The following is a 16,863-nucleotide window of genomic DNA, read 5'->3' on the forward strand; positions in this document are numbered from 1 at the left end:
ATAAAAGAAAGCAATATTTACAATCATTGAATTACAATCAACATATAATTTATACAATCTAACTGTCCCAGCAATTTTTTGCTATTATTACTATTACTATTATTTCAATAAGTGTCCTATTAAGGGTTAAAGTGGTGAATCTGGGAGAAAAAAGTTGCTTTTCCCACTTTTTTCTCGTAAATCTGCAACTTTTTTTCTTGTAGATTTGCCACTTTAATCTAGTAAATTTAAACTTTTTTCTCGAAATATTACCTGAAGTTACCAAATAAAGTTCTTTGCCTGATAAAGGGTTAAAGACACGTCCACCCCATATCTGTACCTGCATGGTACACATTTTTGCATGAAGTGTTACTTTCTCCTGTTGTATTTGAATATTTCTGCATACTGTGGTCCCTAAAAAGTCAAGTTGCTGGCTTTTAGATGATGTAAACCAGGGGTCTCAAACTCAAATTACCTGGGGGCCGCTGGAGGCAGTATCAAAATGACCAAAAAATACACAGAATTACCAAAACAGACAAACAGACAACAGAATTATTAGAAAAAGACCCAAAAAAGAAACAAAATGACCAAAAAAAAGGATACAAAATTACTAAAAATGACACACAATTATTTAAAAAAAGACCCAAAATTACAAAAAAAGACCCAAAATTATTAAAAAAAGACACAAAATTATTTAAAAAAGACACAAAATTACCAAAAAAAGAAACAAAATTAACAAAACAAGACACAAAATGACACAAAATTACCAAAAAAGGGACCTTCCACACACAACACGGTAAAGTGCCATTCATATAAAACTCACATTAAACTTTCATATCAAGGTGGGGGCCACAAAACATCGTCATGAGGGCCACAATTGGCCCGCGGGCCGCGAGTTTGAGACCCCTGATGTAAACGTATGTGGCATTTATTGCTGACCTGCTATCTCCCCCTTAAGATGCCCTGTCCTCAGTAAAAAGGAGTTGTGGAGTGGAAGAGGTTTTTAACAGACAGCTGCAGAGTCATACACTCAATTTGGGCTGGTGCTAAACCAAGAGCTTTGTGTCCAAATGACTTCATCCGTCTGCTCTCCTCTCACTCACACACACACACACACACACACACACACACACACACACACACATACATGTCTTTGTATGGTTGTGAGGACCACCACTTCCCCTAGCCCAACACACACATTTCAGGGTTTACCATCTCTGTTAGGACCTTCCCTGAAATTCATACAGATGATTAATTAAGGCCTTTAGAGGCTATCCTAGCATTTTCTTTGTGAGGACTGGAAAAAATGTCCTCACAACTACAAATGTCCTCACAATGTTGGTATTCTGCCATGGGTTGGTCCTCACAACTATATGAAGACAAACACACACATACACATACATACATGTCTTTAATAGTTGTGAGGACCACCACTTCCCCTAGCCCAACACACACATTTCAGGGTTTACCATCTCTGTTAGGACCTTCCCTGAAATTCATACAGATGATTAATTAAGGCCTTTAGAGGCTATCCTAGCATTTTCTTTGTGAGGACTGGAAAAAATGTCCTCACAACTACAAATGTCCTCAAAATGTTGGTATTCTGCCATGGGTTGGTCCTCACAACTATATGAAGACAAACACACACACACACACACACACACACACACACACACAAAAACACACACATGAGTGCATGTGGTGCCACTCTGACAGTAGTAAAGTCTATTCTCACAGCTTTAATAAAGTGTGAATTGGCTGGAAGAGAAAAACTACAAAAACCGTTTGAGCCGGGGAAGTCATTTGAAGGATATTTTCATAACAATGTGTTCTATGAGGACATATTCTGTTGTGGAGTGTCCACCCACCCACAGTGGGCTCCTTCACATCTGCATCTATGCTCTTTCTGTACTGTACTCCCTGGAGTATGCATTACACAAACTCTATAAAAGAAGCAATGAGAAAGAATAGAGCGATCCCTGAAGGCCTGATGAAAACACTCCACATAATAGATTTTCATACTTCCTGCTTCAGTGTGTATATATATATATATATATATATATATAGAAAAGAGTGATTCTCCAATGAGTAGATCCCGAGAGACCCTCAAGGTCTGAGTGAAGGAAATGGACAGCAGACGTCAAACATTTTCGTACTCAAGCATTTTCATAGAAACATGCATCATCCTACTTACTCATCAAGTGTGTGTTAAGAGACTCTCACAAAGGATTTTATCAGCATTATTTCTATCAAACAGTTGTTGTTACAGGGGGGTAAAGCTTTTCATTAGTCATTTCTGCCCTACAAAGCCTAACTGCAGTAACTACATTTGGTCAAAATTGAGTCATAACTAAAAATGAACTCCTTGATGTCTTATATCTTGTGACAAAGTTTTAGATTTAAATTCTAAGAGCTTTATTTCAGAGATATAATTATATAAAAACCACAAAATCCAACTCAAAACTAAGCAGTAATTGCACTTACCACGGTCTGCTTTGGATATATATCGTAATTTAAACATAAAAATGATAGTTTATTTGAAAAGGTAATTATTATCTAGATAGTGATGAAGTAAAAAAGTGAGATAAAATTATATTAAGACTGAAATATAACATTTATTTATAATATTAAGTCTAAAATCGTCACAAATCGTTGAATAGAGCTATTAAACACTTTTAAATACATTTATAACAAAATCAATTTGAAAATGTTTATTCACTGAAAACAAAATATAAAAGCTGAAAGAAGACAACATCATAGTCCCTGCACTCTGTTTCTGCATTACTATTGGAACCTTTTACAGCAAAACCAGAGTGCAGTTACTAAGTTTTTGGGGTCAAAGGTAAAAAAAATCATCATGATTTTTGAGCATATAAATGACATCATCAATACATGTTGAAATAAGTGTCATATCACTTACCTACCAATAACCCATTTGGCTGGCCAGTTAAAAAACGTTAGAAAATGTTAAAGCAGCTTTTCTTACTTTGACCCTTTGCGTAGTTACTGCAGTTAGACTTTGTAGGGCAGATTTGACTAGTGGTTGATGATTCTGTAGCAACATTAAAACAACAATTTTTGCTTTGCAACACCTACCTTTAAAGAGAAGCTTTTGTACAAGATGATTGCTGCTTCTGCTTTACCTTAAATCTGTCATTTTTTTATACTGAGGTTCAAAGAAACTTACCAATCAGATATGATCATATACTGTCCATTAGACCCAGGACTGCACCACATCCAGACCCTCTATTACACATACAACCCCTCATCATGCTAATTACTGTGATGCTCCATTTGGCAGAGGAGAGGAAAACTAATGGCAAGCAGATAGCAGATGACAAAAAACGGGGTTCGATTTTGAAAATGACTGATACACTTTTATTTCTCAAGATGTTCCTGCTCACAAAAATCTTAAAAATTGTTGCAGGCAGGCGTAGAATGCTTGTACAGATTACCTGTTGTATATGTCCTGGACACCCTGAGAGATGGAAAACTCACCCAGCAGCTCGTATCCAATTCACGCGGGAGGGTAGTGGGGGAGGGAGGGGGGGGAGGGGGGGGAGGGGGGGAGGCACCATAGACTGTATAAAATAAGTAGCTTAAACCAGCTATTCTCAACCTTGGGACCCCAATTTGGGTCGCAAGTGTTCATGTGTTAATGTGTTTTAGTCTTTTTGGTCATTTAATGTCTTTCTATAGTCATTTTGTGTGTTTTTTGGTAATTTTGATCATTTTTTTTGTCATTTTGTGTCTTTTTTGATGATTTTGTGGTCAATTTGTGTCTTTTTATATTCATTTTGTGTGTTTTTTTGTCATTTTGTGTCTTTTTTGATGATTTTGTGGTCAATTTGTGTCTTTTTATATTCATTTTGTGTGTTTTTTTGTCATTTTGTGTCTTTTTTTGATAATTTTGTGGTCAATTTGTGTCTTCTTTGGTCATCTTGTGTCTTTTTTGATCATTTTGTTTCCTTTTTTGGTAATTTTTTGGTAATTTTGTGTCTTTTTCTAGTCATTTTGTGTCTTTTTTTGGTCATTTTGTGCCTTTTTGGTCATTTTGTGTCTTTTTTGGTCATTTTTTGTGTCTTTTTTGTTGATTTCGTGGTCAATTTGTGTCTTTTTATACTCATTTTGTGTGTTTTTTTTGTCATTTTGTGTCTTTTTTTGATCATTTTGTGGTCAATTTGTGTCTTCTTTGGTCATTTTGTGTCTTTTTGATAATTTTGTTTCCTTTTTTGGTCATTTTGTGTCTTTTTTGATGATTTTGTGGTCAATTTGTGTCTATTTATACTCATTTTGTGTGTTTTTTTGTCATTTTGTGTGTTTTTTTGACATTTTTGTGGTCAATTTGTGTCTTCTTTGGTCATTTTGTGTCTTTTTTGATCATTTTGTTTCCTTTTTTGGTCCTTTCGTGTCTTTTTTTGGTCATTTTGTTTCTTTTTTGGGTCATTTTGTGTCTTTTTTGATAATTTTGTTTCCTTTTTTGGTCATTTTGTGTCTTTTTTTGGTCATTTTGTTTCTTTTTTGGGTCATTTTGTGTCTTTTTTTTGGGTGATCAGACTGTGTGTGTGAGATTGTGTGAGACAATACAGCATGATGTTAAGTTAGTAAATTATGTTCCAATTTAGAGTTATATAGGCAATAAAGAAGGGTGTGCTTTCAGGGCTACTTTGTCATTAGACAGTCGCTACACTGGCAACCTGTCAATCAGGATCAAGATGTAATAATGCATATCCATCCATGGCACTGTGTGCATTAAAATAGCCCTGAACTTGTTTTGGGGAGTTCAAAGTGTGATTTAAATTCATGAAAGTTAATTGTACCATTTTGGTTGCCTAAAAATGTCTTCACTTTTTCATAAAAGACACAAATTTCCCACTATGTAGAATTCATTCTTAAGCTTATATTTTTCTTACCAAAATCATAGCAGTCATCGTGAATTGCAGATGCACCTCAAGAACTAGCATTAGCGTTAGCTGGTGATTTAGCAAGTAACCACATTTTTGTCTAAATATGATGACTTTTGGCTCCACAGAAACCAAAAATGCAAAACTTTTGCATATGCAAAACTGGAAGCTTCAAACGGATAATGCACAAACCACCTGGTGACATCACAGTGGCTATGTTCACTTCTTTTATACAGTCCATGGTTGGGCCAGAGGTTTGGACGTGGGTGTGTTTGTATCTCATCTTGCTGTGAGTGAGCAGCTACTAGGCTTCTTTCAACGTACTTACTGTAACAAGGAGTCTGCTCTTTTGACTTCTGATTTCAACATTTTTTTTTTAATTTCAGTGTAATGATGAAGCATCTATCAGTTAAAAATAAAGTAAATCTTTACAATAAGTAAAGAGGAAGACAGGTGTTGAACAAAATGGGATAAAGTCTAATTTTTTCCATAAATCACGTGAACAACAGAGTGAAATCAAAGGATACTAACCTCGGCTTGTTTGCGCCACATGTCCAGGTTCTTGCGCTGAGCTTTGGAGAAATGGTCCCATGCCTTTTGTTTGGAAGCAGCTTGGAATACAGACACAATCTGTTCAACTGTGGCAGGATGCAGGGAAGGACCAGAGACCATCCAGAGACAGAGAGAGAAAGAAAGACAGAGGGCAGGTGGGAAGGAGCAGAGGAGTGAGAAAGTGGAGTCAACTAGGGATGTAAAGAACTGTGTGTGTGTGTGTGTGTGTGCGTGTGTGTGTGTGTGTGTGTGTGTGTGTGTGTGTTTGTTTATATACACTACCGGTCAAAAGTTTTAGAACACCCCAATTTTTCCAGTTTTTTATTGAAATTCAAGCAGTTCAAGTCAAATGAACAGCTTGAAAGAGTACAAAGGTAAGTGGTGAACTGCCAGAGGTAAATAAAAAAAGGTAAGCTTAACCAAAACTGGAAAATAATGTACATTTCAGAATTATACAAGTAGGCCTTTTTCAGGGAACAAGAAATGGGTTAACAACTTAACTCTATGGAGTCTTGGGCTATTTTGTCCATTTTTGAATTCTTTTCATGTCTTTGTAAGTCATTTTGTGTCTTTTATTTAGTCATTTTGTGTCTTTTGGTGTCTTTTTTTGTCATTTTGTGTCTTTTTTTGGTCATTTTGTGTCTTTTATTTAGTCATTTTGTGTCTTTTGGTGTCTTTTTTTGTAATTTTGTGTTTTTTTCCGTCATTTTGTGTCTTTTATTTAGTCATTTTGTGTCTTTTGGCGTCTTTTTTTGTCATTTTGTGTCTTTTTTTGGTCATTTTGTGTCTTTTTTTGTCATTTTGTGTCTTTTTTTGGTCATTTTGTGTCTTTTATTTAGTCATTTTGTGTCTTTTGGTGTCTTTTTTTGTCATTTTATGTCTTTTTTTGGTCATTTTGTGTCTTTTATTTAGTCATTTTGTGTCTTTTGGTGTCTTTTTTTTTGTCATTTTGTGTATTTTTTTGGTCATTTTGTGTCTTTTTTTGTCATTTTGTGTCTTTTTTTGGTAATTTTGTGTCTTTTATTTAGTCATTTTGTGTCTTTTGGTGTCTTTTTTTTGTCATTTTATGTCTTTTTTTGGTCATTTTGTGTCTTTTATTTAGTCATTTTGTGTCTTTTGGTGTCTTTTTTTGTCATTTTGTGTCTTTTTTTGGTCATTTTGTGTCTTTTTTTAGTCCTTTAGTCCAACATAAAATGTGATTTTGAATCTTTTTTTTATTTTCAAAACACTATCATGCTCAATAAAGAATTTTAAATGTTGCAAATTAATTTCAGAGTAGACTGAGACATTAAACTGCATCATTTTCAATTAAATTCTGGAAAAGTTGGTGTGTTCTAAAACTTTTGACCAGTAGTGTGTATGTGAGTGCAAGCATGTGATCTACTTACCAGCTGATGCCAGTGCATCATCTCGCGGATGGTTGCTCTGATAGTTCCCACACGCTAAACTTAAACAACCTTAATAAATCATACATTTCCCCCACTTTCTTAAATTATATATGACATTCTCATATAGAATAGAGCCCTTGAACAGTGTACAGTGTAGCTCTGTTAATACCTACTTAATATTTATTACCCAGTGGTTTGGCACTACACTGACTTTCCCTCTGAAGAAACCATAAAACTGACAGTTGCGGTTTTGAGTAAAATCGCTTGATAACTATTTGATGAATTGCCTTGAAATGTGTAGATGTTCACGTCTCTCTCAGGATGAACTGTAAGAACTTTTCATCTATAACGATTACTCAGATGTACTTTGTATCACCAATATTATCATGCCAACCAGTGGTTCTCAACCTTTTTGAGTCTGGAGCCTCCAGAGTATCAGGTTGGTGGTCACGTTCGTGGTTGTGGAAGAAACTTTTGACCCCAATGTCACATTGTGTCATTAACAAACAGAAGGGAAACAGCAGGGAAGTGAAGGGATAGAGACAGAAAGAGAGAGAGAACTACAAACTGGTGTAAACAGCGGTTTCTAAGCGCCTCCCCTTCTGATTTTGAGTCATTATTGTCAATGCTCTGAATAATTAATATCAATAAATAATGCTTTATTTGTGCAAAAGGGCAAATTAGTCGCAAACTTCTCTGTTCATTTTGGTATTTTGATGAGCCCAAACCAAAATTAATGAAAAAGAATGCTTCCATACACTACTGTTTTGAAAATATTAGGAGTTAGTAAAAAAAAAACCCCATTATACCATAGAAGAAGAGGGCACAAAAAACATTCCCCAGTCTGAAATTTGTACTTACTGTTCATTGCACCTTATTTGTTTCATAGCACCAACATTTTTATACTGTATATTCATATTTATTCTGCATTGGAATTCTATTCTACTCCTTAATACATACTCCTTCTTTAGACACTTTATTTTTTATTGTATCTTTATTGTATTTTTATATTTTATTGCTTGAAGTATGCCTAGGTTGTTCTTTTTATTTAATTGTGTTGTCATTGTCTCTGTGTGTAATACTGCTGGTACACTGTAATTTCCCAGCTTGGGATAAATAAAGTCTGTCTATCTATCTATCCATCTATCCATCTATCCATCTATCTATCTATCTATCTATCTATCTATCTATCTATCTATCCATCCATCCATCCATCCATCCATCCATCTATCCACGTATCTATCCATCTATCCATCCTTCCATCCATCCATCCATCTATCATCCATCTATCCATCCATCCATCCATCTACCAATCCATCCATCCATCCATCCATCCATCTATCCATCTATCCATCCATCTATCCATCTATCTATCATCTATCATCCATCTATCCATCCATCCATCCATCTATCCATCTATCCATCTATCCATCTATCCATCCATCTATCCATCCATCCATCTATCTATCCATCTATCCATCTATCCATCTATCCATCCATCTATCCATCCATCCATCTATCCATCTATCATCCATCTATCATCCATCTATCATCCATCTATCCATCCATCCATCCATCCCTCCATCCATCCATCCATCTATCCATCTATCCATCTATCCATCCATCCATCTATCCATCCAATGATACATTATTATGTTATTTTATCAAATCTGCTAAAACCCTCTGGTGAGCCCTGGAGTTGACCTTGTGACCCCTTCCGGGTCGTGACCCGACACTTGAGAACCCCTGTGCTACACTGAGAGTCTGACAGCAGCAAAGATTACACATGCTAACCATCAGCATGTTGACCAGGACCAGCTGTGCCTCGGTGCAGACTCACAGAGCTGTTAGTGCAGCTCTTTGTCTTGTTCCACATTTATTTAACAAGGGAGATTTTGCTAAGCAACTGGCAGCTGCCGAAAATAACCTACTGTAAGCGTGCCACTGTTGACCACAGCAGCAGCAGAAGAAGAAGAAGAAGTCGACCAAGGACACTTTATTAAACTAGCATAGTGTTCTTGATTTACCTTCCCAAAGCAGATTTCTCTTTTCTTCCGAAAGGAATGACAGGAAGCTTCTAGGCCAGGGGTGGGCAACTAATTTTCCCAAGGGGTCACATGATCAATACCACGAAGGCTGCAGGGGCCGGACCAAAACTCGGAACTAAATTCTGCTCAATATTAATGTAACCGCTTTATAAAATATAGTAAATTATCTGGTTTTGAGCTGCTACTGATAAGAATACATGTCATGATAAGACTGTTAATGTGGAGTAAATCAAATATAGCAGTAAAAAGTAGTAAATACTCCAATCACTATATCAATATGACATTTATTTTAAACACAACTGTAAATGACCTTTAGCAAGGTTCCTATTGGTGTTTTTGTATTATATAGCTTGTTTTTCATGTTTGTACATTTTCAAGGTGTTTTACAATGTTGTGATGCCTTTATTTTGAAAAGGTGCCATCCAGTGTAAAATGGGTGCTTTAATTCTGAAAGGTAGTGACAGGAAATAACCGGTAGAACGGTTAAATGAAAAACAAACGGTAAATAATAACGAGTGCGTAGTAATTCATATAAAGTTGATATAAAGTATGAAAAAGGCTTCTATAGTGGCTGACTGACAGGACAGAAGGTTTGTTAAAGTTTATTTTCTTCTGTCATATATATTAGTGGCTATATTTGTTGTCTTAACTATAGTAAAAGTGCCAAATTTGGCCCGCAGTGTAATTTTATTTGGCCCGCGAGGCAATACCAAATTATTATCTTATTATTGTACTATAAAAGCTGACCCGCCGGTATTATACGGCGCATTTACCGCTAATACTACAAATCCCACAATGCCCTGCTGTTGTTTTGGCGCGTCAATCAGGACAGGACCCAGAAACGCTCCTCTGGGACAGTCGTCATAGCAACCTCAAGCTAGAGCTGTCTCCCAGCTACCCCTTCCCAAAAATGGAGGAAAGAAAGGCAGAATTTATTAACCTGTTGAAAAAGTTGATTTTGATATTTAAATCAGAAGGATGCAAATAGAAAAGAGGCATACGATTTTTATTTAATTTTTATTTAATAAATTAATGACATTGATGTGTTTTTTATTTGAAATTTGATTTTGCATGTCTGCACTATTTAGTTATATATTGTATGTTTATAAGCGTTGCTGGTTCCATATTTAATGTTAAAGCAAAACATGTTTGGTATATATTAAAAGGTTTATTTGTTCAATGTTGGCCCGCGATTTTATTTAAGTTTTAAATTTTGGCCCATTGTGTATTTGAGTTTGACACCCCTGGTCTACACTGTAAAAAATGTTTGTTTAAATTACAGTAAAAAACTGTCAAATTGCATCAGAAATAGGTCGTAAAATTAAACATTGTACATCACCGTAGTAGATACTTTTAATTACTGTAAATCAAACAATAGTATAAAACTTTAAATTCTACCGCCATAAACTGTAGAAAACACACAGTTTTGCTGTAAAAATATAAAATTTTCATGTAAAGTTAATGGAGAAATACCATGATGAAACAATTATCCTAAAAGTAATGGGATTATTCTGTATAAATTACAGTTTTTGCTGATATTTACATTTTTTACGGTGATGTTCTGGCAACCACAGCTGCCGGTATTTTACCGTAAATTAAACAGATTTCTTTTTACAGTGTAGGCTAAGTGGTTAACCCTTCAGTGAAGCTGTAACTGCAACACGACAGCGTAGAAACACTTGAGTGAAGCTTCTTTAGGTCAGAGAGTCTTATTAGGAGCAGACCTTTACCTCAGAGGTTTCCCTGATCCCACATGATGACTAGAGCTCTCCGTCTGTCAGATTCAATCTTCCCTGCATCCGATTAATAAAGTCATTCCCCTTTCTGCTGTCTATCTGCTGTCATGTGGGTGGTCATGGAGGAGAGTATGGGTGGTCTGTGTATCCCAGAGGTCCTAATGTACACATGAGGGGGGAAAAGGGGGGGAGGTCAATATGACCACCAGCTAAGTGTTCATGTGTGTGTGCTTGCAGAGTGGTGAGAGAGAGAACAGTACAGGGATCAATAGCGTCTTCCCAGAAGCCTGTAATTTGATGGAGCAGATCGATGGTGAAGGCAGAGAGGAGAGGAAAGGCTACAGACACACTTTCAGGGTCTGCGAGCTTATATGCAACAAAGTAGTTCAAATAGAAACTCTTTCCTGTGAGGTCTTTGGATTATCTTTAGAAAGAGGGATGTTGTTTCCAAAAAAGGGCGAGATGTGCTTCTGAAATGTATTTTTTCAATGCTTTGAGCACCACAAATTAAATTCTCTGCACCACCATCGTATTAACGCTGCAGCAGAAGATTGAGAAGCCAATAATAATAATAATAATAAAGGGGGGCACAAAAATACTATCGGTGCACCGATTGCAATTTTCTGGCCGATCACAGATCACCGATTTTTAAAAAGCCTGACCTGCCGATTCCGATTTTGGCCGATACCGATTTTTTTATAACTCACAGCGTACGCCTTCAATGTTTGAATCTTATTATATTGAAAAACAATAACACAGCAGTATTTTTCTTTAACAAATAAATGAAATCACAATGTCTGAGGTAGTTAATAAAATACTGAACTTAAAATAAATAGCAACAATTTACAGGACAAACTAACAAAAGAACTGCAACCATAAAGTGTTTTTTGTTCTGTACAATATACACTACCGGTCAAAAGTTTTAGAACACCCCAATTTTTCCAGTTTTTTATTGAAATTCAAGCAGTTCAAGTCAAATGAACAGCTTGAAAGGGTCCAAAGGTAAGTGGTGAACTGCCAGAGGTAAATAAAAAAAGGTAAGCTTAACCAAAACTGGAAAATAATGTACATTTCAGAATTATACAAGTAGGCCTTTTTCAGGGAACAAGAAATGGGTTAACAACTTAACTCTATGGAGTCTTGGGCTATTTTGTCCATTTTTGAATTCTTTTCATGTCTTTGTAAGTCATTTTGTGTCTTTTTTTGTCATTTTGTGTCTTTTTTTGGTCATTTTGTGTCTTTTTTTAGTCCTTTAGTCCAACATAAAATGTGATTTTGAATCTTTTTTTTACTTTCAAAACACTATCATGCTCAATAAAGAATTTTAAATGTTGCAAATGTGCATTAATTTCAGAGTACACTGAGACATTAAACTGCATCATTTCCAATTAAATTCTGGAAAAGTTGGTGTGTTCTAAAACTTTTGACCAGTAGTGTACATACAACTAGGGAGGGCATCGATTTTCAAATATTCAAATAGTAATTAAATCATAAATTATCTAGGTAAATAAGATCGTTTTGACGTAAAGGAATCGGCCGATCGCCGATCCCGCAAAATTAAGGAAATCGGCATGGCTAGGGATGATAAAGTGATGGTATGTTTTTTGTGACTAAAGCTCCGTTTACACGAGGACGGTCTGAACAGAAGACGCAAAAGTGGCGTTGCGTCTTCACTTTTTATTCCTCGTTTAGACGAGCGTTTTCAGGAGGAAATCTGCTGCATACGGTGACGCAAAAGTGTGTGAAATTGGATTGTATGCAGCCAGGCGGCATCACTTAAAGCCATAAGAGCATCTTTGGGCATGCAGAAGTTTTCACGCCACACATTTTCATCAGCTACTCCTTCCACAAAGTTCTCCACCATCACTAGATCTCCCAGGTCTCGTTCACAGCCGTCTGGCTCCTCCCACCAATCGCTGCATCCAGAATGTGATGGAGGTAATTCCAGATCCTTCTCTGTTCACTAATACTATCTGTACATATCCTGGACATTTGGTGGAAAGACTCCTGTAAGTTTATTAGAGCTGCCAGAGCAGCTTGAAGGTCCCACCATGGAAATAATCCCACGTTTCTTTATTTCCTGCCCTGGAGCATGTATGTGACGTAAACACATACGTGACGTGAGCAGATCAGATCAGAGTCATTTTGTGTCTTCTTTTGATCATTTTGTGTGTTTTTTTGGTCATTTTGTGTCTTTTGTGGTCATTTTGTTTCCTTTTTGGTCAATTTGTGTCTTGTTTTAGTCATTTTGTGTCTTTTTTTGGTCATTTTGTTTCTTTTTGGGCCATTTTATGTCTTTTTTGGTCATTCTCTGTCTTTTTTTGTCATTTTGTGTCTTTCTTTGGTCATTTTCTGTCTTTTTTTGGTCATTTTGTATCTTTTTTTTGTCATTTTGTGTCTTTTTTGGTCATTTTGTGTCTTTTTTTTGGTCAGATCAGATCAGAGTTTTGTGTCTTGTCAGTGTAGACGACACGCTACGGAGGAGCGGATTCAACTTTTCCACTTTGGAAGGTGGTTTCAGATTTTTGCGTCTTTCAGCCCCTAAAACGCCGTCACTGTCTAAACGAAAGGCACTTCTGATAAAATATTTTGTCGTTTTTACCCACAAGCGTCCTGGTGTAAACGGGGCCTTAGCTGAGCTGCTAATACAACTCCATCAGAGACACACTTATGTGGACGTCAAGTAAAAGAGCAGACAGGTTGAATGTCTTGTTTATGGGCTGAGAGGTGTTCCCAGGTGAACTTGTAAACCCTCCAGTCACTGTGATGTCATTAATATGACCAGGAGGAAGACAAGGTCATGAGTGTGTTTGTATCTGCTGAAATGATGGAGGACGGCTGATACAGAGACAATCTTTTTCTTTTCCTCTGTGTGGTTTACATAAACGCACCCACAGACACCTTCTATGTGGTCTCCATGTATTATTTATGTTATAAACAAATAAGCAGAACCTGGGAACTTCACTTAGTGTTGAAGGATGTTTACGTTCTATTTAGCATTCATGTGGTGGGATCAGCGGAGACAAAGTGCCCGAGGCGCTGGTGTAAACCAGCAGCTGCACAGCCGAAGCTGTCAAAGGTGGGAAGGAGCAGTATGCTCTGCCTTTGGCCTTTCATCAGCTGGAATGAGCTAAGCATGCATTTACCGTGTATGTTTGGCCTCCGCTGTATTTATGCAATGAATGTGGTGGACTACTTACTACTTTCATCTGAAGGAAACATGAAGAATATTCCACTGTAGTCACAGGAAGCAGTATTATTTTCCCTTTAATGTTTAAGCTACTTGTATCTTAGAAGGAATAAAAACAAGAAGGACACTAAAGGCAGAGTGGTTTGGAGTGATATAACAGCACTGTGAGGAAAAAGCAAAACTTACCTTAAGCCATCCTCCCAAAAACATACTTGCATGAGACAAGACGGCTTTTATGAGTCTAATAAACCACGATGTGTGTTCCTTATCGAAGCTCTGTGCATCGTGTGAGTTAAAGGGGAACATTTTTTCAACCTGGACCTAATCTTCACATGTTTTTCTGTCTGAGTGACTCATGATTAGTTAAAGTTGTTCCAGTGTTAGAGGGTGTAAATCACAACACAATATTATATTGATTCTTTGGACAAAGATATTATACTTTCTGCCACAATTGGATTTCTATTCAGTTCATTTCAGTTTGTTGTGACTGACATAACACAATATAATTTGTCCACTTAAAACAATTAGCTATGTTTATTATATCAACTAAAATATGCTCTTCCAGATATTTACATAAAAAACGATCTATTCCTTTTAATAACAAGAATAAATGTAAAGTTGGAATTGTTAATTAAAGACATAAAGACTGCAGTTCAGATTGATATCCAGGATTAGGCAACTGAATGCAATGTTATCCTCTGGGAAAATGACTCTATTTTTTATTTATTGTCATGCATCAGTTGATATTTTGCACCTACTACTGGCCTATTGTGTGATTGTTTTTGTTATTCTGATGCCAGGTCAACATTACAACTTTTGCTGCTAACATTTACCTGCAGCTCAACATTTTTCTCCTCCAGGAAAATGTATTTCAGTAAAGGATTTCTTCTGCTCTGTAGCTGCCAGTATCCATCCTGGTCAGAATGGTCACTGTGGACTTGACAGTGTGCAAGGAGCACTTTACTATTTGTAAACTTCAGCCTGTCTGGATCCAACAAAGGTGGTCGAAGAAATCTGTGCAAAGTGATGCTCGACATTTTGTTGGCACAACTCAGACATGTGCACATACAAACTATTGTTTTCACTGAAAATCTTTGGACATTACAATAAAGTATTCTTTCTCTCTCCAACTCTCTCAATCAAGAGTCCACTCTTGTCTTCCTGCGACAATTTAAATTTTTTTTGTTTATTTTGGTTGAAAGGACGCTACTCTTTATAGAAGCGATGTTTGCCTGGATTCATGATGTCCAGGATTACAATCAATGATACTGGTTAAAGCTGGATTGTTTTTTTTTTTGTTTTTTTTGTCTTTTATTTGTTTTCTGATCAAATGCATTTGACCAATTATTCCTAAATAAAACATTTAATCCAAATGGCTATAATTCAATGGTTTGATTCTACAAACTGTCTTTTAAATTTGTGCTGCATTTTGTAATGAACTTTTGTGCTGCACTTTTCTAATGTATTTTGGAATGTATTTTTACTGTTAAAGTTGTTGTAGGACTGTTGAGTATTACTTGTTGGAATGTTTTGACCCCAGGAAGACTAGCGAACTGCCACGGCACAAGCTAATGGGGATCCTTTAATAAAAACATAAAAACATAAAAAAACATAAAAACAACAAGTCATCTCTCATGAGTTTTCATTTGCCACTTAGACACAAAGACATGGGAGAACAGGGTCCAGGTTAAAAGAGATCATAGTTGTGCTTTAATGAGGGGCTGTAAACCAGATTATACTTACTTATTTCCCGCATTAAGTACTTCAGACGCACAACAAGTCTTCAACAGTGTGTTTAAGTTGTGTGTCCAGTCATAGACACAAACTAGAAACTTACACAGAACCAGAAACTTGTGTTGGACTTGTTACCCTTCTCCTGTACAACAAGGAGTCATGAAACATGTGTACTGGTAGAAGATCATCAATAAGTTACTCTCAATCTTTGGCCTTTGTAAAAAAATGATGCCCTGTTGTACACTAATGGTAAATACATCCAAGTGTGTGTGTGTGTGTGTGTGTGTGTGTGTGTGATTGAGAAGAAAAGACTCACATTGACCGAGAATGCCGGACAGAGCGGTTTTGAACTTGTCTTTGGCTTCTTCCACCTCCTTCTCGTGCTGACTCTTCTCGCCGGTCAGCCGGCGGATGTGTCCGTTAGACGACTGGATCATGGAGTAGAAGTTGTTGGCGTTCCTGCGGTTGACTTCGCCTCGTTCCAGCCAGGTCAAGAGCACACGCACCGCCTCGGGGAACTTGCCGTCATCTGGCAAAGAGGTAAGGACACAGAGAGAAACAGAGTTAGGGAAGAAAGAAATGGATGTTTTTCTGTATTTTTATAGGATGAGCCAGTCAGCGTGGGTTGATCCCTGGTCATGATAATTCACATCCAGTGGCGGTTCTAGACCAATTTTACTGTGGGGGCCAAGGAGGGGCCAGTGTTTAATCAGAGGGGCACATTAGCACATGAAAAAATGGCAAAGATGATATTTAAGCATTCAAAATCTTGTCTTGAAAAAGACACAAAATGGCCATAAAAGACACAAAATGACCAAAAAGATACAAAATGACTAAAAAAAGACACAAAATGACCAAAAAAGACACAAAATGAGAAGACAGAATAACAAAAAACCCACAGAAAACACAAAAATGACAAAAAAAGATACAAAATGACTAAAAAAAGACACAAAATGACCAAAAAAAGACACAAAATCACCAAAAAAGACACAAAATCACCAAAAAAAGAAGACACAATATAACTAAAACAGACACAAAAAAGACACAGAAATGACACCAATGACAAAAAAGACACAAAATGACAAAAAAAGACACAAAATAACTAAAAAAGACACAACATAAGACAAAAAAATTACCAAAAAAAGACACAAAAAGACACAAAATGAGAAGACAGAATAACAAAAAACCCACAGAAGACACAAAAATGACAAAAAAGATACAAAATGACTAAAAAAAGGCACAAAATGACCAAAAAGACACATAAATGACACCAATGACAAAAAAAAGACACAAAATGACCAAAAAAGACACAAAATCACCAAAAAAAGAAGA

The 16,863-nt window shown here is 36.4% G+C and overlaps 1 protein-coding gene across 5 annotated transcripts in view; it reads right to left on the reverse strand.

Moving 5' to 3' along the window:
• The window catches only part of enox2 (ecto-NOX disulfide-thiol exchanger 2), a 273,688-nt gene that overhangs the window by 41,178 nt on the left and 215,647 nt on the right, over positions 1 to 16,863 (reverse strand). For all 5 annotated transcript variants that reach the window (XM_059346084.1, XM_059346082.1, XM_059346083.1 and 2 more), the window contains 2 exons: positions 15,848 to 16,060; positions 5,415 to 5,521 (listed from right to left, as the gene is read on the reverse strand). In XM_059346084.1, the coding sequence (XP_059202067.1) occupies positions 5,415 to 5,521; positions 15,848 to 16,060 (320 nt within the window). The remainder of the gene's footprint in view (positions 1 to 5,414; positions 5,522 to 15,847; positions 16,061 to 16,863) is intronic.

The sequence above is a fragment of the Centropristis striata genome, chromosome 12 (assembly GCF_030273125.1).
Source record: "Centropristis striata isolate RG_2023a ecotype Rhode Island chromosome 12, C.striata_1.0, whole genome shotgun sequence".
Taxonomy (NCBI): domain Eukaryota; kingdom Metazoa; phylum Chordata; class Actinopteri; order Perciformes; family Serranidae; genus Centropristis; species Centropristis striata.